Below are 22,688 nucleotides of genomic sequence, written 5' to 3'. Positions count from 1 at the left end.
TATAATAGAAACACATCACCACTTCGCCATTTAACACTCGTGAATTTTTATTTTTTGGTACACTTTTGCATTTTTGAAGTGTTTCCACGACGGAAACGCACTAAAATGCATGCGTGTTTCTTACCTGCAGATTTTCAGCAACTATTGAAAGACTATGAGGAAAATCTGCACAGAAAACGGCAGCAAATCCACAGGTCACATCTGCAGAGTAGTATCCAGTAGCAGCTGTGAATGCATCAATGATGGTTCTTACAAAGAAAGATACAATAATCCATACACAGAATAGTGATCATACAAATCCAAGGTCCGGGGCTGGCAGAGTTCAGCATGTACAGACAGAAACAGGTCTGTGCAGGCAGAAATACTCAGGCAGGGAACGGTCTGTGTCAAATCCAACATACTTTTCATAAAAGAATAGGGACCAAAGTACTTTAGCCAATGTGCACTAACTAAAATATTTTCTAATATTCCAAAATTACTTAGACCTCAAACACAGAAATGTATCATTGATTTTTCTGAATATCAAAGACTGACCGTCACTTCTAAACAGGGAACTGGTGTGAAAAGGTGCATAATAAGAGTAGCCATCTCCATATGTGACGCCTCTTCTCGGAAGTCCCTTGTTTACCCTGGGAGATGGGGGACTCGGAGCCGGGTCCTGTGTTGTAGATGGGGTGCAGCCGTGGCCCGGACCCGACCCGTGCTCAGGGCCGTCACATTAAAAGGATGGTGTGGGCTTATCCGGGTTGAGTGGCTGGTTACGACTACGCCACCTGTGGCACCTGGTGAATGCCACCAGCGCTGCTGCTGTCCGCTGAGGCCTGGTGTTAGGGCAGCCATGGTTGTTACTACTCCTCACAGGTGGAGCAGGGCCTCAGGGCAGGTAGAGACAGGATGGAGCGGGTAGTAGTAGAGGAGACCGGGTGCCGTGTCGTGCGGTGTAGCGCAGAATAAAGAGTCCGAAGGCCATAGGGGTGAACTTCCAAGGCTTTACTCACATAAGAGATGGCAGAAGGAAGGCGACTCCCTGCTCCCCGCGGAGTCCTGCGGCCACCAGGGACGGGGGTCCGACAACCTCTGAGTAAGTCCAGCGTTCAATCAGGACCCCCGCACCAGAGTGTTCTTGAACTACAGACCGTATCCTTTCCCGTCTGCGTGTGTAGATAGGCCGGGTCTCCCTCTGAACTCCTCTCAGAAAAAGGGCACGGGTGGCAGCTCCGCTCCTTCCGATACCCGATGGGATCCTCAGGGCCTACCGGGCTTTCCCAACAAGGACATGGAGTAGCAAGGTCGGGTGTCAGGGGCCGGTACCCCTCTTGCAGCCGGACTCCCTCTGAATATATCAGGTGGCGAGGACAGGTGGCCTACACCGCTCCGTCTGCATCCTCCCCGGGATCCATTTGCTGTGGAGCCACACTCCTAAGCTCCGGGCCTTCTTGGTCCTGGTCCTCGACCGGGTTGAGACATTCCTGGTCTACAACCTGCCCCTCGACCCAAGGCTAAGGTATGAGGGCTGTGTCTCCGTCCTCTGCAGGCCCACACAGGATCCACTGTCAGGGTGGGAGATCACAGTACTTGACCGCCAAAACACTTGATTAACAAGGACCAAGAACCAAGATGGCTTTTTATTAAATATGAAATTTACAGTGTCTCAAAAATGTGAATCCTCCACCCTCACCCACTAACTGGTTCCCCTAGCTCTTGGTTTCCCAGTCTCCCTGTAACCAGGAGGGCAGCAGCTAGTGCATTCTAGCCCCCTCTGGTGGAGAAATGTGGTGTTGGATGTGGAGGTTGAGTCCTGACCATCACGCTGTTCTTAACTCAGAGGAGGAACACTACACTCCATTAAAAAAGTGCAGCATCCCTGTGGCGGTCGAACCCTCAGGGGTGCCACACATATATAACTAACAAATAAAGTTGCACTCTGTAACGCTATAGCATGCAAACATAAAATATATGAAATTGGAATTGCATTACTGCTCTAGAAAATAGGAAAAAACAAAGATACTTAGTTCATAAATTTGCCAATTTATGCATGCTCAGAAGCCACAACAAGGCGATCCTCTTTGCTGGGAACCTATTCTAATGCGATTCCTCTCCAGGGCTGATAGCATACATTTATATGGGTAGATAGGATCCTGATGTGATTAAAACCGCCATAGGCTGATGGGGGTAGTGCTCAGTCAGAGAGCCTGTTTATAAAAATATCAAAGACTGACCGTCATTTCCAAACAGGGAACAAGTATGAACAGGTGCTTACTAAGAGTAGCCATCTCCATATACAGTTATATGAAAAAGTTTGGGCACCCCTATTAATCTTAAGTTTATTGTTTTATAAAAATTGGTGTTTTTGCAACAGCTATTTCAGTTTGATATATGTAACAACTGTTGGACACAGTAATGTTTCTGCCTTGAAATGAGGTTTACTGTACTAACAGAAAATGTGCAATCTGCATTCAAACAAAATTTGACAGGTGCATAAGTATGGGCACCCTTATCATTTTCTTGTTTTAAATACTCCTACCTACTTTTTACTGACTTACTAAAGCACTTTTTTTTGGTTTTGTAACCTCATTGAGCTTTGAACTTCATAGCCAGGTGTATGCAATCATGAGAAAAGCTACTTAAAGTGGCCACTTGCAAGTTGTTCTCCTGTTTGAATCTCCTCTGAAGAGTGGCATCATGGGCTCCTCAAAACAACTGTCAAATGATCTGAAAACAAAGATTATTCAACATAGTTGTTCAGGGGAAGGATACAAAAAGCTGTCTCAGAGATTTAACCTGTCAGTTTCCACTGTGAGGAACATAGTAAGGAAATGGAAGAACACAGGGACAGTTCTTGTTAAGGCCAGAAGTGGCAGGCCAAGAAAAACATCAGAAAGGCAGAGAAGAAGAATGGTGAGATCAGTCAAGGACAATTCTCAGACCACCTCCAGAGAGCTGCAGCATCAACTTGCTGCAGATGGTGTCACTGTGCATCGGTCAACTCTACAACGCACTTTGCACAAGGAGAAGCTGTATGGGAGAGTGATGCGAAAGAAGCCGTTTCTGCAAACAGAGTCGGCTGAGGTATGCAAAATCACTTTTGGAGAAGCCAATTTCTTTTTGGAAGAAGGTCCTGTGGACTGATGAAACCAAGATTGAGTTGTTTGGTCATACAAAAAGGCGTTATGCATGGCGGCAAAAAAACACAGCATTCCAAGAAAAACACTTGCTACCCACAGTAAAATTTGGTGGAGGTTCCATCATGCTTTGGGGCTTTGTGGCCAATGCCGGCACCGGGAATCTTGTTAAAGTTGAGGGACGCATGGATTCCACTCAGTATCAGCAGATTCTTGACAATAATGTTCAAGAATCAGTGATAAAGTTGAAGTTACGCAGGGGATGGATCTTTCAGCAAGACAATGATCCAAAACACAGCTCCAAATCTACTCAGGCATTCATGCAGAGGAACAATTACAATGTTCTGGAATGGCCATCCCAGTCCCCAGACCTGAATATCATTGAACATCTGTGGGATCATTTGAAGAGGGCTGTCCATGCTCGGCGACCATCAAACTTAACTGAACTGGAATTGTTTTGTAAAGAGGAATGGTCAAAAATACCTTCATCCAGGATCCAGGAACTCATTAAAAGCTACAGGAAGCGACTAGAGGCTGTTATTTTTTGCAAAAGGAGGATCTACTAAATATTAATGTCACTTTTCTGGTGAGGTGCCCATACTTATGCACCTGTCAAATTTTGTTTGAATGCAGATTGCACATTTTCTGTTAGTACAATAAACTCATTTCAAGGCAGAAACATTGATGTGTCCAACAGTTATTACATATATCAAACTGAAATAGCTGTTGCAAAAACACAAATTTTTATAAAACAATAAACTTAAGATTAATAGGGGTGCCCAAACTTTTTCATATAACTGTATAACTAACAAATAAAGTTGCACTCTGTAGTGCTATAGCATGCAAACATGAAATATATCATATTGGAATTGCATTGCTGCTCTAGAAAATACTTAGCGCATAAATTGGCAAATTCATGTGTGCCCAGCAGCCACGACAAACTTTGATATTTGTATACTTGGGCTCTCTGATTGAGCACTCTATCCATCAGCCTATGGCGGTTTTAATCACAGCAGGATCCTACCTATTCATATAAATGTAGGCTATTAGCCCAGAAGAGGATTCACATTAGGTTAGGTTCCCAGCAAAGAAGGTCGCCTTGCTGTGCCTGTTGGGCACTCATGAATCGTCCAATTTATGTGCTAAGTATCTTTGTTTTTTCCTATTTTCTAGAGCAGTAATGCAATTCCAATTTCATATATTCCATGTTTACATGCTATAGCGTTACAGAGTCCAGCTTTATACAGTATGTTATTGTGTATGGAGATGATATTCTTAGTATGTACCTGTTCACACCTATTCTCTGTTTAGAAATGATGGTCAGTCTTTGATATTTGTATACCAATCTGAAGACTGTCAGTTCCCTTCCTCTTTCTTCGGTCCCTTTCAGACCCAGCAGTCAGGGGTAGATCAACATTTCCTTTTTGCAGTCTACCTTCCTCTACTAATTTTGCTCCCATGTGTCTCTTTTCAGCTGCTGTCATTGGCTGACTGCCAGGGGAACTTGTTCCAGCTCTTTCCAGAAACTTCTGCATACCAAGCAGAAATCAGTCAGGTAAACAAGCCCCTGAGAGGGAAGATTAACCCTTTGAACGCTGCCTGTCAACAATCCTCAATATGTTACAACATACAATTTACACAGAAATCACAGTATCTGCATGGAACACACTATACATCCGCTATCCCACGGAGATGGCCACTTTGTGGGATACCACAAAGATCTCAGAACAAGTCCCATTAAGAGGGAATATGCGAAACAGCTACACAGAAGTGGTTCATGGGCCACATATGGCTTCCAAGCTCTTTATTGAGGCTCGTTGATTTAGGGGGGACTTTTTTAATCATTACAGTAGAAAAATATAGTATTTCTCTCAGATTGCACCACAATAAGCCGCCAATTTATGTGTCACAAGTATTGCTCAGGAAGGAAATTGCTGCCAACTACATCCTCCATTTCCAATAACTCTGACATTATTTTGAGTAAATGCAGGATCTAAGAGTTTTCAGACAAGTGGAAATACCAGATGCAATCATCACATATCTGGGGTATCCCAGCACCCGGTGTACTGCTGCTGAGTGAAACAGTTGTGGTGCTGCAGTGGATTTGTTCCAGTGTGCGTCTGTGAGTTAGGAGATGTAATACATCACATGTGCGTACACTGAGGATTCATAAATGTGCATTGTAATTTGTACTTTGCTGCCCTCTACTGGTCTATGTGAGCATATGAAAGTCAGGTAACTAATTTCACAACAAGCAGCCATAGAAATATCTGGGAGGAACCTCCCAGCTCAGTACACATACTTCCTGTGAGCTGGTACAAACCAGTTTAGTCCTGTCTAGTTAAGGGAGAGCAAGGAAGCTCCATTCTTCCCTGAATCAATTCCAGTCCACGCTGAGGGGACATCATGCTCCACATAGTCTCCTCCACAAAGGATAGACAGAGGCTGTCCGAGGAAAAAAATTGCAACATGCTCAAGTTTGATCTAATATTTGGATCGCACTCGGCGGTGCAAGTCAATGAGTATGTGGAAATCATCAGACTGCACTCGGATGACATTTGAGTGCAGTCCGGTTTCCACAGACTGACACAATGGAGAAGATGGAGGAACTTTTTTCTCCATCTTCTCCTCATTCTAGTGAATCAGATCACACTCTGATCAGAATGTGATTAGCATTATTGATCTGGTTTTCTTGCATGACAAAAAAATAAGCTCGTCTGCACCTGCCCGAATATTGGATATTGCTGTGAAATATTGCAGATTTTGAATATATTTGATACATATAATTCCAGAAAAGAAGGAGGTGAAAGCTGTCTGCAGTTCCTAACAATTAGACATGTGGAAGCTATTACTTTATGGAAAATAAGTTTGCTCATTTATAACCCTAGTTGAAAATGAGGCACAGTAAGAAGGTAGAATCTGGAACATAAGATCAGAGTTTCAATGACTTGAAATATAAGATAACTTGCACCATATATTTATGTTTTGAATGTATTTTTTTATACATTTTTTGCATTTTTTTTTTATTCCTAATTAATATCTTTGTTAAAAATAAAAATGATAAATCTTGCAATTTTCACCTTGGCCGCTCGGGGTTTTTAAATTCTAGCTTCCTGTTATTTAATGAAATGCACATGTACATTAGCCACAATGTACAGACTGACCCTATCTTTTGCATTGAAGCATCTAATGAGCGTGTGAAAAGATCACTGTGATGGGAGCGCGAAGAGGTGAGTTGTGACATTGCCTGTTGTGATTGGTTGATCTTGTGTTATCAGTTGTGTATAGCGGTGTTACCTGTCAGTGTAATCCTGCCTTTGATGATAAGGAGCCTGCTGAAAAGTCTACATAAGTTTGAATCCAAAATTGCAAAAGTGGCCAATTTCAAGATTATTTATTTATTTTTTTAAATAAAGATTGCTATATGAAAAAAAACAATTGTCAAAAAATGTTAAAAAAAATACTGTACATTAAATACAAAAATCTGTTGTAAACTATAGGTCATTTTCGGATGATACACTCTTTTTACGAAGCTGATGTCGTTACTCATCAGGCCATTTCCAGACATAAGCTTCAAGTATCTGATTGAAAATATGAAAAACTTATACTTGAAAAAAATTAGAAGAAACGTATTTTAATCTCTTTTATTTTTTGCTTTTTCGCAAGATGTTTGATGTGGGTTTCTGTGGATTCAGTTGGATTATGTGCTGTACAATGTCCTCACTTCCATTTTTCTCTTCTATTCCTCTCTAAAATATAGAAATAATGAACATATAATTGAAAGTCATGACATCAGCTGAAATCTGGCAGTGACTAGAAAGCAATCCTGCCACCTAGTGACAAATAATATCAGCTGGTTCACCTGATGGCCTATAAAAAGGTGTCTAATTACCAAGGTGCCACGCAAGAAACATCTCATGATGGGTAAAACCAGTGAGCTGTCTTAAAACCTTCACAACCTTATTGTTGCAAAACATACTGATGACAATGGTTACAGAAGAATATCTAAACTACTGAAGGTTCCAGTGAGCACTGTTGGGGCCATAATCCGGAAGTGGAAGGAACATCATTTCACCATAAACCGGCCATGACCAGGTGCTCCCCGCAAAATTTCAGACAGAAGAGTAAAAATATTTCGATTTGAGAGTCCTCAGTGGTTGATACCTTTTAATGGCTAACTGAAAGATGGTAACATTTTGCAAGCTTTCGAGACTACTCAGGCCTCTTCATCAGGCTAGTATAACCCCAAATCTGAAGAGTCACATATTTATACACAATATGGCACAGAAATAATGCAATAGATGAGACAGGTGATGAAAAGCAGAGCTATTACTATGGGAGAGATAAACATTTCTGGCTGTAAATATTTTAGCAGTTCATAGATAAGGACTGTGAAAGTTTTATTGTTTGGTGCAGTGTTGTGATGACCCCACAAGTCTGATGGTCACATTCCTTAGTTGATGTAGAATGACATACAGTAAATCCATGTGACACATTCATTCCTGCTCTGAAGGAGTCAAAGTGGTGACCTTTGACACTGTCCCTGAGACAGAGGAGTTAAATGAATTATCAGAAGAGTGGTCCAAGAGCCAAGGACCACCTCTCAAGAGTTACAGAGAGACATGGAATCAGCAGGTACAATTGTTCAAAGAAAACTATAAGTAATGCACTCAACCTCCATGGCCTGTATGCACACTCACCCCGCAACCTCCATGGCCTGTATGTACGCTCACCCCGCAACCTCCATGGCCTGTATGTACGCTCACCCCGCAGCCTCCATGGCCTGTATGTACGCTCACCCCGCAACCTCCATGGCCTGTATGCACGCTCACCCCGCAACCTCCATGGCCTGTATGCACGCTCACCACACAACCTCTATGGCCTGTTTGCACGCTCACACCACAACCTCCATGGCCTGTTTACACGCTCACCACACAACCTCCATGGCCTGTATGCACGCTCACCACACAACCTTCATGGCCTGTATGCTAGCTCATCACACAACCTCCATGGCCTGTATGCACGCTCATCACACAACCTCCTTGGCCTGTATACACACTCACCACACAACCTCCATGGCCTGTATGCACGCTCACCACACAACCTCCATGGCCTGTATGCATGCTCACCACACAACCTCCATGGCCTGTATGCAAGCTCATCACACAACCTCCATGGCCTGTATACACACTCACCACACAACCTCCATGGCCTGTATGCACGCTCATCACACAACCTCCTTGGCCTGTATACACACTCACCACACAACCTCCATGGCCTGTATGCACGCTCACCACACAACCTCCATGGCCTGTATGCATGCTCACCACACAACCTCCATGGCCTGTATGCACGCTCATCACACAACCTCCTTGGCCTGTATACACACTCACCACACAACCTCCATGGCCTGTATGCACGCTCATCACACAACCTCCTTGGCCTGTATACACACTCACCACACAACCTCCATTGCCTATATGTACGCTCATCACACAACCTCCATTGCCTGTATGTACGCTCACCCCGCAACCTCCATGGCCTGTATGCATGCTCATCACACAACCTCCATTGCCTGTATGTACGCTCACCACATAACCTCCATGGCCTGTATGCACGCTCACCACATAACCTCCATGGCCTGTATGCACGCTCATCACACAACCTCCATGGCCTGTATGCACGCTCATCACACAACCTCCATGGCCTGTATGCACGCTCACCACATAACCTCCATGGCCTGTATGCATGCTCACCACACAACCTCCATGGCCTGTATGCACGCTCATCACACAACCTCCATGGCCTGTATGCATGCTCACCACACAACCTCCATGGCCTGTATGCACGCTCATCACACAACCTCTATGGCCTGTATGCACGCTCATCACACAACCTCCTTGGCCTGTATACACACTCACCACACAACCTCCATTGCCTATATGTACGCTCATCACACAACCTCCATTGCCTGTATGTACGCTCACCCCGCAACCTCCATGGCCTGTATGCATGCTCATCACACAACCTCCATTGCCTGTATGTACGCTCACCACATAACCTCCATGGCCTGTATGCACGCTCACCACATAACCTCCATGGCCTGTATGCACGCTCATCACACAACCTCCATGGCCTGTATGCACGCTCATCACACAACCTCCATGGCCTGTATGCACGCTCACCACATAACCTCCATGGCCTGTATGCATGCTCACCACACAACCTCCATGGCCTGTATGCACGCTCATCACACAACCTCCATGGCCTGTATGCATGCTCACCACACAACCTCCATGGCCTGTATGCACGCTCATCACACAACCTCCTTGGCCTGTATACACACTCACCACACAACCTCCATTGCCTATATGTACGCTCATCACACAACCTCCATTGCCTGTATGTACGCTCACCCCGCAACCTCCATGGCCTGTATGCATGCTCATCACACAACCTCCATTGCCTGTATGTACGCTCACCACATAACCTCCATGGCCTGTATGCACGCTCACCACATAACCTCCATGGCCTGTATGCACGCTCATCACACAACCTCCATGGCCTGTATGCACGCTCATCACACAACCTCCATGGCCTGTATGCACGCTCACCACATAACCTCCATGGCCTGTATGCATGCTCACCACACAACCTCCATGGCCTGTATGCACGCTCATCACACAACCTCCATGGCCTGTATGCATGCTCACCACACAACCTCCATGGCCTGTATGCACGCTCATCACACAACCTCTATGGCCTGTATGCACGCTCACCACACAACCTCTATGGCCTGTATGCATGGTCACAACACAACCTCCATGGCCTGTATACAAGCTCATCACATAACCTCCATGGCCTGTATGCACTCTCATCACACAACCTCCATGGCCTGTATGCATGGTCACAACACAACCTCCATGGCCTGTAGGCACGCTCACCACACAACCTCCATGGCCTGTATGCACGCTCATCATACAACCTCCATGGCCTGTATGCACGCTCACCGTGCAAGACTCAATTGCTGAACAAAATGCATGTTCAAGCACATTTACAGTTTGCTCAACAGCATTTAGACAAGTCTGTGAAATACTGAGAGAATATAGTCTGGTCAGATGAGACCAAAATTTAACTATTTGTTTGCCATAATACACAATATGTTTGGAGGCCAAAAGGTTCTGCATATCACCTCAAAAACACCATACCAACAGTGAAATTTGGAGGTGGGAACATCAGGTTGTGGGGCTGTTTTTTAGCATATGGCAAACTTCATGTAATTGAAGGAAGGATGAATGGCCAAATGTATGGACATTCTTGATAAATATCTGCTGCCATCTACCAGGATGATGAAGATGAAATGAGAGTGAACATGTCAGCAAGACAATGATGCCAAACAAACAGACAAGGAAACTTTCACTTGGTTTCAGAGAAAGAAAGCAAAGCTGCTAGAATGGCCGAGCCGATCACCTGACCTGAATCCAATAGAAAATTTATGGAGGGAACTAAAGCTCAGAGTTCCTAGAAGGAGCCCACGGAACATTCAGGATGTGGAAGAGTGTTTGTGTGGAAGACTGGGACAAAATCACACCTGAGCAATGCCTGCGACTAGTTTCTCCATACAGGAGGCCTCTTGAAGCCTCATTACCAACAAAGGCTTTTGTACAAAGTACTAAATAAATTGCAGTAAGCATGTTCAATACTTTTTTCCTGAGTCATTTCTCATTATTATACATAATTTATGGACATTATGGATGATTTCTTTGCCTGTGTGGATTGGATGGGTCGATATTGACATCTGGTGAGAATTTCATGTCAATAGCACCTTAAGAAATATATTTACAGTATTTTTCAGACCATAAGACGCACTTTTTATCCCCAAATTTGGGAGGAAAATGGGGGATGCGTCTTATGGTCCGAATGCAACTTACCGGTGGTGGTGGAGCGGGATCGCAGGGCGGTAGCAGAAGAAGAGGATCAGGCAGGCCAGTATCTGGCTGGGTGCCGGGCCTGGCCGGGTACCGAGGCCGGTGTCTGGCTGTGAGGCAGAGCAGAGTGAGCGGCTTTCCGGTGGCCACAGCCATGTTCCTGAAGCTGTGATCTACAGGAAAATGGCTGCCGGAGCCGGCGCATACATTCTTCTGTGCCGGCAACCATTTTCCTGTAAATCTGGAAGCCGCTCACTCTGCTCTGCCACTCCACTCACAGCAAGACACTGGCACCGGCACCAGGCCCACAGCAGCCCAGGTACCAGGCCAACAGCACCCCAGGTACCAGGCACCTGGCCACTAGCACAAGGGCACCAGCACCCCAGGTACCAGGCACCTGGCCACTAGCATCAGGGCACCAGGCCAACAGCACCCCATGTACCAGACCATCAGCAACCCCGGCCCCCAGCACCCCAGGTACCCGCCACCAGCACCAGGGCACCAGGCCACCAGCACCCCTGCGCCAGGGCCCAGGCCACAAGCACCCCAGGTACGAGGCACCAGGCCACCAGCACCAGGGCACCAGGTGTCAGGCCCCCAGGTACCAGTATGCCTCCACTCCGGCAGTCTTCCTGAAGGACCCTGCCTCCTGTGACCCCAGCTCCACCGCCCCCCCCCTTCAGGTAAAATTCCTATTCAAACTATAAGACGGACCCCCATCTTATAAAAAATAATTTTTTCCTATTTTCCACCCCAAAATTTGGTGTGCGTCTTATGATCCGGTGCGTCTTATAGTCCAAAAAATACAGTACTTAGAAAATTGGTGACATGTTCAATACTTATTTCACCCGCTGTACATATAATGTATGTATATGTGTATATACATTTAAGTTATTGTCTTGTGCTAAAGTAGTGATGCATTTAAGAGATCGTCCACTACAAGACCACCCCTTCTTAACTGTTAAAGTGCCCTGCATACAATAAAAAAAAAACATTTACCTTGGAAAGCGGCTCCATTCAAGTAACGTTGGTGCTATCTTTCCCGACGGTCATGTGGCATTCTTTTGTCACGTGACCACTGCAGTCAATCAGCTGCAGCCTTCACTATTCCATCAGAACCATGTGCACTTGAACGGGCTCTGTACACAGCAGCAGATAGCACGATCAAGTACATAAGACCTTAGTGTTGGGACCTGTTTGTGATGGATATCCAGTGATTCTCTGAAGCCCTAAAGCATAACGTGAGCTATATGGAGCCTTTCTACCGTAGAATATGCTCTGCCACTCACTGGGGGTCCGATGCCAGCCGGAATAGGGGAGTCCCGTTCTGGAGATCAGTGCATGTCTCTCATGAGACATGCTGTTTGATGCCTTCTCCATCTCAACATCCCCATTAGGGCTCATTCAGACAAGCGTATTAAACTTCCGTGTGCCATCCGTATGCCAAACTGATATCATACAGACAGGACAGTGACTGATGCAAGTCAATGTGGTAGTTCACATGAACATTATTACACACGGACCGATGATCTGTGTGTATAAAATCGCAGAGTACACTATTTTGATCTCTGTTTCGGATCAGACTCGTCTATTATCAGTGCGTAAAAAAACGGATCAGGTACAGGTTACCATCCATATGTCATGTGATTTTCATGGATCCATTACAATTTTTAATATAACAAAAAGCCAAATTTAGTTTTAAAATTATTAAATTGTTCCTATAAAAACCATACGGCTGTACGAAGGGGGCACACGGATGGAAAATCATCTGGTTTTTTTTCTGGATGAAAAATGGACAATTTGGCATACGCTCATCTGAACCTGGTCTGTTACTTGTTATTTGTAAGCCAAAACCAGGAGTGGGTGATAAATACAGAAGTGGTGACGTGTTTCTATTATACTTTTCTTCTGATTGTTCCACTCGTGGTTTTGGCTTACAAACAGGACCGGACTGGCCATCTGTCAATTCTGGCAAATGCCAGGAGGGCCTGTCCGGTCGTTGGCCTATACTGTTAACAGTTGTGATGGTGTACAAAGCCGCCAGATCAATCATTTATCCCGGCAGGTCGCCGGCTTCCTCTCTGTTCGTGGCCTGCTAAGCAGGGGACGTCGGCTGTGCAATGACATCACATCGCACCACCAGCGTCCACTGCGAGAATAGATAGAAGAGGAGACAGATGCTGAGGAGGACAAGGTGTCTGGAATGGGTGAGTATAAAGATTTTTGTTTTAATTTTGGGGGGCTATAGGGGACCATCATAGTATATAAGGGGCTGTTGGGTGGACAATCTTGATTTCCCCCAGGTAGGGTAATATTAGTAATATATCTCCATCTGGTGCTTGGGGATGGGGACTGCATGGGTCTGTGTGCTTTCAAATGGCAGGGCTAAATTTCTGTCCCAGTCTATTCCTGCTTACAAATTCTGGAGGTAAAAAACTCACCAAATACTAAACGTATGCATGTGGCCTTAGTGGTCTTGACCATTTACAATCAGTCACCCATGTCAGCATTAAACCAAAGATCCAAGTCATTTTTCCCTTATGTCTTCTGAACACGACTAGTTCCGCTATGTGATGCGTTCTCCTTAGTAAACCCGAAGTGTCAAAGTCTTCTTTTGTAATTATATGATAATGGTATGGAATGATATAAAAATATATTTTATTACAATAAATATCACAACATTACATTTCTTGCAGCCACATATCGTCACATTCATCAATATGAAACCTCGCGCTCTCCTGGTAGACTCTAGGACTACTCGTAACTGCCTACGCTCCCTGCCCGATAGGTGTAGTTTGGTACTCCACTTTCCTCCAGGTTGGCTTCCCTCTTGGTCCTGTTTCTCTTTCTTGTCCAAAGACAGAAGCCCAAAATAATCGACAATCCCGCGAGCGCTGCCAGCCCTATCCCAATTCCTATATATAGTGATTGCATGGTGGTTTGGACAGTCCTGCATGGACCTGGTCTACTTCCGGCTGGTCTGTCGTCTTCCTCCTGGGCTTGGCTTTCTCCTGCCTCATTAAATGCCACCACACACACTGTATACGGATAAGCAGGATCAAGATGGTCAATGGTATATGATCGGAAAGAGCTGTTGAGGTCCGGTCCCTTTTCCAGTGAGCCCCCTTGCTTTCCATACAGCACTCTGTACCCACGTACCGTGGATGAAGGGGAACACCAGTTTATGGTCATTTGGGTCTCACCAAGCAGGACTTCTCTAACAGGGGGAGAATCGGGAATCATTTCTGGACCATCAATTCCTGGGCAAAGACATTTCCCACCTGCATGCCATTGAATCTCCTCGCATGTGGGCTCCAGATGCTTACACCCGTCGTACTGGCAGGAAAGTTTAGTAAGAGGTGAGGTAGGAGCAACTGTTGTCTCTTCATCTCCGTAATCGTATTCTTCCTCTGATCCTCCTACGATGAACTCAATCCTGTCCCTTGTGCTTCGATCCTTCTGGGTGGGACGAAGGGTGACAGATGTTTGGTTTATGCCTGAGATTGGAGCAAGGGTGGAGTTGTTGGAGTTTCCGTCTTCTTGGGCTGAGCCTGTTGTAAAAACTAAGAAAGGCAGAAGAAGCAATAGGAAAGGTGATGGTGCCATCTGGAGGCAGAAAAATAAAAAAATTCAGAGGAAAAAAAAAAGAAAATAATAAAGGGAATCGGTAAAGTGAGAGTGGCAAGAAATAGGAAAAAAAAATAGAAAAAGTTATTATTATTGGTATTATTTTTATGCCTCGCATTTCTATTCTAGTGCAACGGAGCAAAAGTGCAGTGAGGAGGGCGATAAAAAAAAAAATCAGGTCCCACATGGACAACCCATATAAAATGTGATTCGGTCTTGTAAATTTTATTAACTGCTGATGGATTTTTTTTAAGCTGGAGAATGACTGTAACTTGTCAGTAGAAAATGTCTGTCCGTTACTCTTGGGCACGTTATCCAGAAAAAAATAAAAAATCAAGTTGGCAACCCTGCAGTTACAGGATCACTGTTCCTATCAGTATTGCAGATATGTCACCTTATTTCACTAATTTCCTATTTGCTCTTATTGTGCAGTAACATGTCAGGACAAACCACAGGCATTTCTTGTTTTGTCGACTTAAAAATGTACAAAAATTTTCTTGCAAGAAAAGCAGATACAGATGTAGCAGAGCTGAGTGTCTCATTGTAAAAAGAATGTATTACATGGCTTTTATGCATGCACATTTAAAGGGAATGTGTCATTAGAAAATTACTTATTGTTTAAATCAAGTTTTTGAGTATTTTTTTAATATAAATTTTGCAATGTTCTTTTTTTTTTAACATGTCAAATTAAAAGTCTTTCAATTCTCACACTGGCTAATGGAGCTTATTTTAGATTTTACCTTTCTATTGTTTAAGGAAACAACATATGTACAGTGGGGGAAATAAGTATTTGATCCCTTGCTGTTTTTGTAAGTTTGCCCACTGACAAAGACATGAACAGTCTATAATTTTAAGGGAAGGTTAATTTTAACATTGAGAGATAGAATATCCCCCCCCCCCCCCCAAAAAAAAAAAATCAAGAAAATCACATTGTATAAATTAGATACATTTATTAGCATTTTCCAGTGAGAATTAAGTATTTGATCCCTCTGGCAAACTACACTTAATACTTGGTGGCAAAACCCTTGTTGGCAAGCACAGCAGTCAGACGTTTTTTGTAGTTGATGATGAGGGTTGCGCACATGTCAGGAGGAATTTTGGTCCACTCCTCCTTGCAGATCATCTCTAAATCATTCAGATTTTGAGGCTGTCGCTTGGAAACTCGGAGCTTCACCTCCCTCCATAAGTTTTCTATGGGATTAAGGTCTGGAGACTGGCTAGGCCACTCCATGACCTTAATGTGCTTCTTTTTGAGCCACTCCTTTGTTGCCTTGGTTGTATGTTTTGTGTCATTGTCTTGCTGGAAGACCCAGCCACGACCCATCTTCAATGCTCTTACTGAGGGAAGGAGGTTGTTGGCCAAAATCTAGCGATACATGACCCCATCCATCTTCCCTTCAGTAAGGTGCAGTCATCATGTCCCCTTTGCAGAAAAGCACCCCCAAAGTATAATGCTTCCCCCATCATGCTTCAGGGTTGGGATGATGTTCTTAGGGTTGTACTCATCCTTCTGCCAAAGAGCTCAATTTTTGTCTCCTCTGACCACAGCACCTTCTCCCAATAACTCACAGAATCATCCAGGTGTTCATTGGCAAACGTCAGACGGGCCTGCACATGTGCCTTCTTGAGCAGGGGGGCCTAGTGGGCACCGCAGGATTTTAAACCTTTAAGGTGTAATCTGTTACCAATGGTTTTCTTGGTGACTGTGGTCCCAGCTGCCTTGAGATCATTAACAAGTTCCCCCCGTTTAGTTTTAGGCCGATCTCTCACCTTCTTCATGATCAAGGATACCCCACGAGGTGAGATTTTGCATGTTGCCCCAGAAAGATGTTGATTGACAGTCATTTTGTATTTCTTCCAATTTCTTACTATTGCCCCAACAGTTGTCTCCTTCTCACCCAGCGTCTTACTTATGGTTTTGTAGCCCATTCCAACTTTGTGCAGATCTATGATCTTGTCCCTGACATCCTTAGAAAGCACTTTGGTCTTACCCATGTTGTAGAGGTTAGAGTCTGACTGATTAATTGAGTCTGGACAGGAGTCTTTTATACAGGTGACTATGTAAGACAGGTGTCTTTAATGCAGGTAACGAGTTGATTAGGAGCGTCTAACTGGTCTCAACCAGAACTCATAATGGTTTGTAGGGGATCAAATACTTATTTCTCACTGGAAGTAGATATTTAAAGGACTCAGCATTCTGAGCTCTGCTAGATCTGCAGCAGAGAAAACTGTGATCTTATCAAAAGGACAGCAAGCAGCCCAGCAAGTGATAAATCGCTGGAATCAGAGTCTCAGCCCCTACATTGTGCTGCTCTCAGATTGCATAACAAAACCTGCTGACATATTTCCTTTAGATCGGATTGGGTAACTTTTATACCCGCTGCAAAATGGAGAGGCGGGTTGGACGTCTGACTGCTGCTCCATTCATTCTCTATGGGGCTGCTAAAAAAAAAAAAAAAAAGTGCAGCTCTGTAGAGAACGAATGGAGCGGCAGTCAAATATGCTTATTTTAATGGGGATAAAAGTTCCCTGTTCAGCTGATAAGTGCGGGTCCAAACAGTCTGAATCACAACGATCAATAAGTTATCACTTTTCCTTGGAAATTGGTTTCACCAGATAATCTCTTTAATTCAGCTCTGCTACATCTGATACATAGCAATATTACAAAGATTACCATGATTTATGGTAGCACAATTTTCATTCACCTAGTAGTAATGCAACCTGCATGCTTTACTGGCTATACAGGGTGTAATGCAGGAGTTGCAGTCGCACCAAATCCCTGGTGGGTTGAGGGGGGGCCAAAATGGCCCATATGAGAACAGTACTATTAAAGACCTGGGATAGTTGGGGGTCCACAAGCTTTACGTTACGCCACTGATGTAATAGATTGTCTATAACGGAGAGGGTTAAGAATACCAAGACTTGTACTACAGCTCTCAATGTGCTCAGAATCTATAATCCCTAGCTTCAGGTCATCAAAATATGTTGGGAGTTGTAGTTTGATGATAGCTGGAGAGATGCCTAACCAGACGCCACACGCACAATCAGTATGCCAACACAAACTACACCCTGGGGTGTCAACACTACTATACCTAGCCTCAGGCTGTGAAAATCTGCTGGGAGTTATAGTTTTAGCAGGAGAGCTAATAAGTACAATAGAACAACCCCTTCCTTCAGATTGTCTTATGGGTGATGGGGATTTCAGGGTGACCCGTCTCACTTACCTTTCTGCAGTTCAGTTCACAGCTTTTCGGGATCTACTTTCTGGGATTTTTCAGCGGTGTGTGTTCTGGAGAAACCCTGCACGTGCCTTTATATTAGCACCAGCTGTGATGTCACTCCTGAACAGAATCCGATTCCTGATTCACAGGCTGAGTATGTGGGAGTGGGGAGTGAGTGGAAGGTGATCAGGATGAGCGTGGCAGGAGAGGGGACAGGGAAGCAAGAGAGAGAACAGGTCTATGCCGCCTTCTAATGGGGCCGTACAGTAATGTGATCCTATAGAATGCTCGGGGTGGTGGCTCCGCCGTTCATCCCCTTAGGACAGCGTTAATGCTTTCAGGATGTTTACATGCAGGTCCACATTCATCACACAGTCTATTATCAAGAGTTAAAGGGGTTCTCTTAGGATGTGTTACCAATATCAGATAAGTGGGGGTCCACCATCCGCCACCGATCCGGTACGAGCAGTTTTGTAAATATTAATGTCTACATCCAACTAACAAATAAATCTGCACTCTGACGTTATAGCATGCAAACATGAAATATATGAAATTACAGTTACATTACTGCTCTAGAAAACAGGAAAAAATGAAGATACTTAGCACACAAATTGGCCAATTCATGTGTGCCCAGCAACCACGGCAAGGTGACCTTATTTGCTGATGTCTAATGTGACTTCTCTCATGGGCTGATAGGATCCTGCTGTGATTAAAACTGCCATAGGCTGATGGGTGGAGAGCTCAGACAGAGACAACACATTCCCTTTAAACCCTTATCTCCTATGGAGAAGGGAAGGGTGCAATAAGCAGGTTTACAAAAATTATGGCACAGGAAGAATGTAGTCTGTATGAAATGCACACCCTTGCAATGGTAGTCTGTTTCATCCTGTGATATTTCAGCCAAGACTGCATTTAAAGTTTATATGTGTTTTTGCATGTTCCAGAAACAGCGCCACATGATGTAAACATTCCCTCAACCAATAGTGAATCTAAAAACATAAAAAAATATAATGAAACATTTATTCTTCACTTTTTTGCTTGAAAACCTGATCTTGGTTTAGAAATCAAATGCAAATTACTGAACAAATACACAAGTGTGAACGAGGCCAAAAGGCTCTGTTGACTTCAGCCTTGGATATCTCCATTGTTCTGCTCCATCACAGGAGGAAAAACAATAAAAATAACAGAAGAAGCAGATTCCCGATATGACAGACCCCATTGCCTGAATGTATAATAATGTAGTCGTGCTGTGTGTACAAATACATATATTTCATGCTATCTAGATTCTTGCAGATTCGGTGCCTTGTGAAGTCCCAGGATGATAGGTGGAGTTCCAGGTCGAGCATTTGCGCTTGTGCCAGGATTTCGAAACTACATCCTATCATACGTCAACATAAATTTTCCCCAAGAACCAGCTGGTTGCAGCACTTCACCGTGTCATTTCCAGGGAAATATACTAAAGTATAGGCCAAAAAACAAAAACTCATGCAGAACAGGTTGGAGCTTGTGCATTTACAGATTCAGTTTTTTGTTCTTAGCTGCAAGAATTTTCTTAAGGGTAGTAGTGGTGGGGAGGATTTTGGTCAAACACTTTCGACATTTTAAAAGAATAACCATTCTGTTCCTAAACTGAAGTTTATGGAAAAACTCAGACAATAGGAAGACCTAGAACATGCTCATCTGAATCCGAGGGTACGGCTTTGGCTCTCCTGGATTTATCTCCCCGAAACGCTTTAGGTGGATTAGGGTTTTAAAGGGAATTTTTCACTTCACCCTTATTCGATTTAATGTCCGAGGTTAACGAAGGAGATTCTTCACAAATGTTTTTTTCTATACAGGACTGACACAATCTCTTTTCCCATGCGCCTGGTAGTTTTACCCTACATAATGCACACTCTCTTAGCGACACACTTCCTAGACCTGCCCTACGAGACAGAAGTATAAAGCCCCCTTCTACAAGCGGCACATTCACAGAGGTCACTTACCCCCTTAAAAGCCTTCAACCTACCGGATTAGGAGGAGGAATCACATCTTCCGAATGATCCACTCTGGAAGGTGTGGGTTCGTCCATCCTGAAGTCCAGGCACGATCATGCAACGTGGTCGACCACGCTTTGGCGCTGTACGGCATCACATCAGCACAACGTGGTCTTTTTCAAATTGCCCACCTCCTTCTGGTGTAACTCGGGAGCTGTCTCACTTCCGGTATGCTCTTCTCATCAAGGCGCGCCCATGGTCATTAGACTCAACCTGCGCAGTCCCTGGATCATCCAGGCAGATAGCGAGCTTCACAAAAGCACTTATGATGCAGCCTCACCGCTCAGCAACTACATTCCCCCGAGGAAACAATGTGGCACCCCAGATCTCCACTAGACAGGCCGCGACAGCGCACCTATCACCCCTAGAAGGTGACCGTATTGGGGCCTTTGTGAGTATTCCACGACAATCTATGCCCTGCACAGACCCCAGATTGTAGGTTCCCTCTCCAAGAACAGGAAACCACTGATGCGTTTGGAGAGGCTCCTCCTTTTATCCTGTAGGTTTCATGTCCTTGAAGGGTGGATCTTCTCTCGGAGGTGCGGTCAATGGTGATCAAAAAAAAAAGGGCCATTTTTCTTTACAACACTGTAGGGCCCCTGGTGTAAGATGTGTCAAATTTGTACAGAGACCACATCTTAAATAGGTAACTAGGCTTATTTCTATTTTTGAACAAGATATGATATACCCTGCAAATTGGTGGGGGGTCCAGGTCCTAAGAAACCCACTGATCCATCAACACACTTGTCACATGTGCTGATCTAGAAGTAGGAATGCCCTGCTGCTGCATGAGAGCACATACAGAACACTACATGGGCTCATAAAAAGTCTATGAGCCCGTATACCTCTTGGCATGTGCGCAGGTTCGGACTGGCCCATGGGGGAACAGAAGAATACTCCGGTAGGCCGCCCCTGAAAGGAGTGCTACTGAGCAGTGATCTTACCTTTTTCTGAAAATTGTGAATCAAGGGTATCTATTCATTAAACAAGCTAGCCAACTTAAATTACATGCAGTAGTGATCAAAATAATAGCAGTGTGTTCAAAAACATGAGTTAAGCACAAGATCTTTATACTAGTTTTCATTTCTTTGCATTGGGAACATTGCACATGGTTTTCTAATTCAAAACATGGAGAAATGTATATAATTTTTAACTACTTTACAGAAAATAACAAATGAACATTGGGTTGTTCTAAAAAATAAGGGTCTGCATTTGTCTTTACAAACTCACAATATGTACTTTTTTTGAGGATTTAGCATTCCTGTGAATCACTAACCTAATATTTAGTTGTATATGCAGTTTTTTAGAACTGCTTCACATCTATGTTGCCTAGAGTCAACCAACTTCTGGCACCTGTCAACTGTTATTCCAGCCCAGGATGCTTTGACTACATCACACAATTTTTTGGCATTTGTCGGATTTGCCTCAGAAACGGCATTTTTGATGTCACCCCACAAGTGTTCTATCGGACTAAGGTCCGGGGATTGGGCTGGCCACTCCATAACCTTAATTTTCTTGGACTGGAATCAAAATTTTGCTAATTTACTGGTGTGTTTAGGGTCGTTGTCTTGTTGAAACACTCATTTCAAGGGCATATCCTCTTTAGTGTAAGGCAACATGACCTCTTCAAGTATTTTAATATATGCAAACTGGTCCATGATCCCTGGTATACGGTAAATAGGTCCGACACCATAGTAAGAGAAACATGCCCGTATCATGATGCTGGCACCACCATGCTCCACTGTATTCAGAGTGTACTGTGGCTTGAATGCAGAGTTTGGGGGTCGTCTGACGAACTGTCTGCGGCCCTTGGCCCCAAAAGGAAAAATTTTACTTTCATCAATTCACAAAATGTTTCTCCATTTTTCTTTAGGCCAGTTGATGTGTTCTTTGGCAAATTGTATCCCCTTCAGTATATGCCTTTTTTCCAACAGTGGGACTTTACTGGGACTTCTTGCTAAGGAGATTAGCTTCACACAGGAGTCTTCTAACTGTCACAGTACTCACAGGTAACTTGAGACTGTCTTTGATCATCCTGGAGCTGATCATTGGCTGAGCCTTTGCCATTCTGGCTATTCTTCGATCCATTCAAATGGTAGTCTTCAGTTTTCTTCCACGTCTCTCTGGTTTTGTTTTCCATTTTAAAACATTGGAGATCATTTTAGCTGAACAGCTGATCATTGTCTGCACTTCTTTATAAGTTTTACCCTCTCCAACTTTTTAATTAACGTACGTGGTTCTTCTGAACAATGTCTCAAACGACCCACAATTCTCAGGCTTTCAAGGAGAAATGCATGTACAACATGTGCTGGCTTCACCCTTAAATAAGGGCCACCTGATTCACACCTGTTACTTCACAGAATAATTGACCTCTCTAATTGAACTCCACACTGCTATTATTTTGAACAAACCCCCTTACAATTAATTATTCAAATACACAGACTCAAAAACCTGCAGATCATGAATGCAGAGTCTGGTGGTTTTCTTGGAATCTACTGCCCCAACTTGTAAATTGTTTGACATGTGGAAATATAATTTATACCAAAAACAGTGATTACTCTGGTTAGACATATTGGACTGCTATTATTTTAAATACTACTGTAGAAGCAAAAGTAAGTTTGTCTATCAGGGTCAGGTTTTTTTTTTGCATGTAGCTGAACAGTGAGCCCCAAGAATTAATGTTACTGGCGGACCTTTCCCAACCCAGTCCGACACTGCATAAGTGCTCCGCACGGCCTTTCTTGCCAACATGTT

The 22,688-nt window shown here is 44.0% G+C and overlaps 1 protein-coding gene across 1 annotated transcript; it reads right to left on the bottom strand.

Moving 5' to 3' along the window:
- Positions 1-13,686: 13,686 nt before the first annotated feature.
- Positions 13,687-18,162, bottom strand: LOC141174565 (LRRN4 C-terminal-like protein). Its single transcript, XM_073659503.1, has 2 exons — positions 17,902-18,162; positions 13,687-14,656 (listed from the first exon to the last, which is right to left on the bottom strand). The coding sequence occupies exon 2, from the start codon at positions 14,654-14,656 to the stop codon at positions 13,805-13,807; it is 852 nt and encodes a 283-aa protein (XP_073515604.1). The 5' UTR covers positions 17,902-18,162; the 3' UTR covers positions 13,687-13,804.
- Between the last annotated feature and the right edge of the window lie 4,526 nt (positions 18,163-22,688).

This window comes from Phyllobates terribilis, unplaced genomic scaffold (genome assembly GCF_046119375.1).
Source record: "Phyllobates terribilis strain yellow unplaced genomic scaffold, ASM4611937v1 Scaffold_13__5_contigs__length_258822181, whole genome shotgun sequence".
Classification (NCBI taxonomy): domain Eukaryota; kingdom Metazoa; phylum Chordata; class Amphibia; order Anura; family Dendrobatidae; genus Phyllobates; species Phyllobates terribilis.
This window is presented reverse-complemented; position numbering and strand designations above follow the sequence as displayed.

What these genes read in the sequence shown, in the direction of transcription:
- LOC141174565 (XM_073659503.1), bottom strand. Translation starts at nt 14,656, where the DNA reads ATGGCACCATCACCTTTCCTATTGCTTCTTCTGCCTTTCTTAGTTTTT.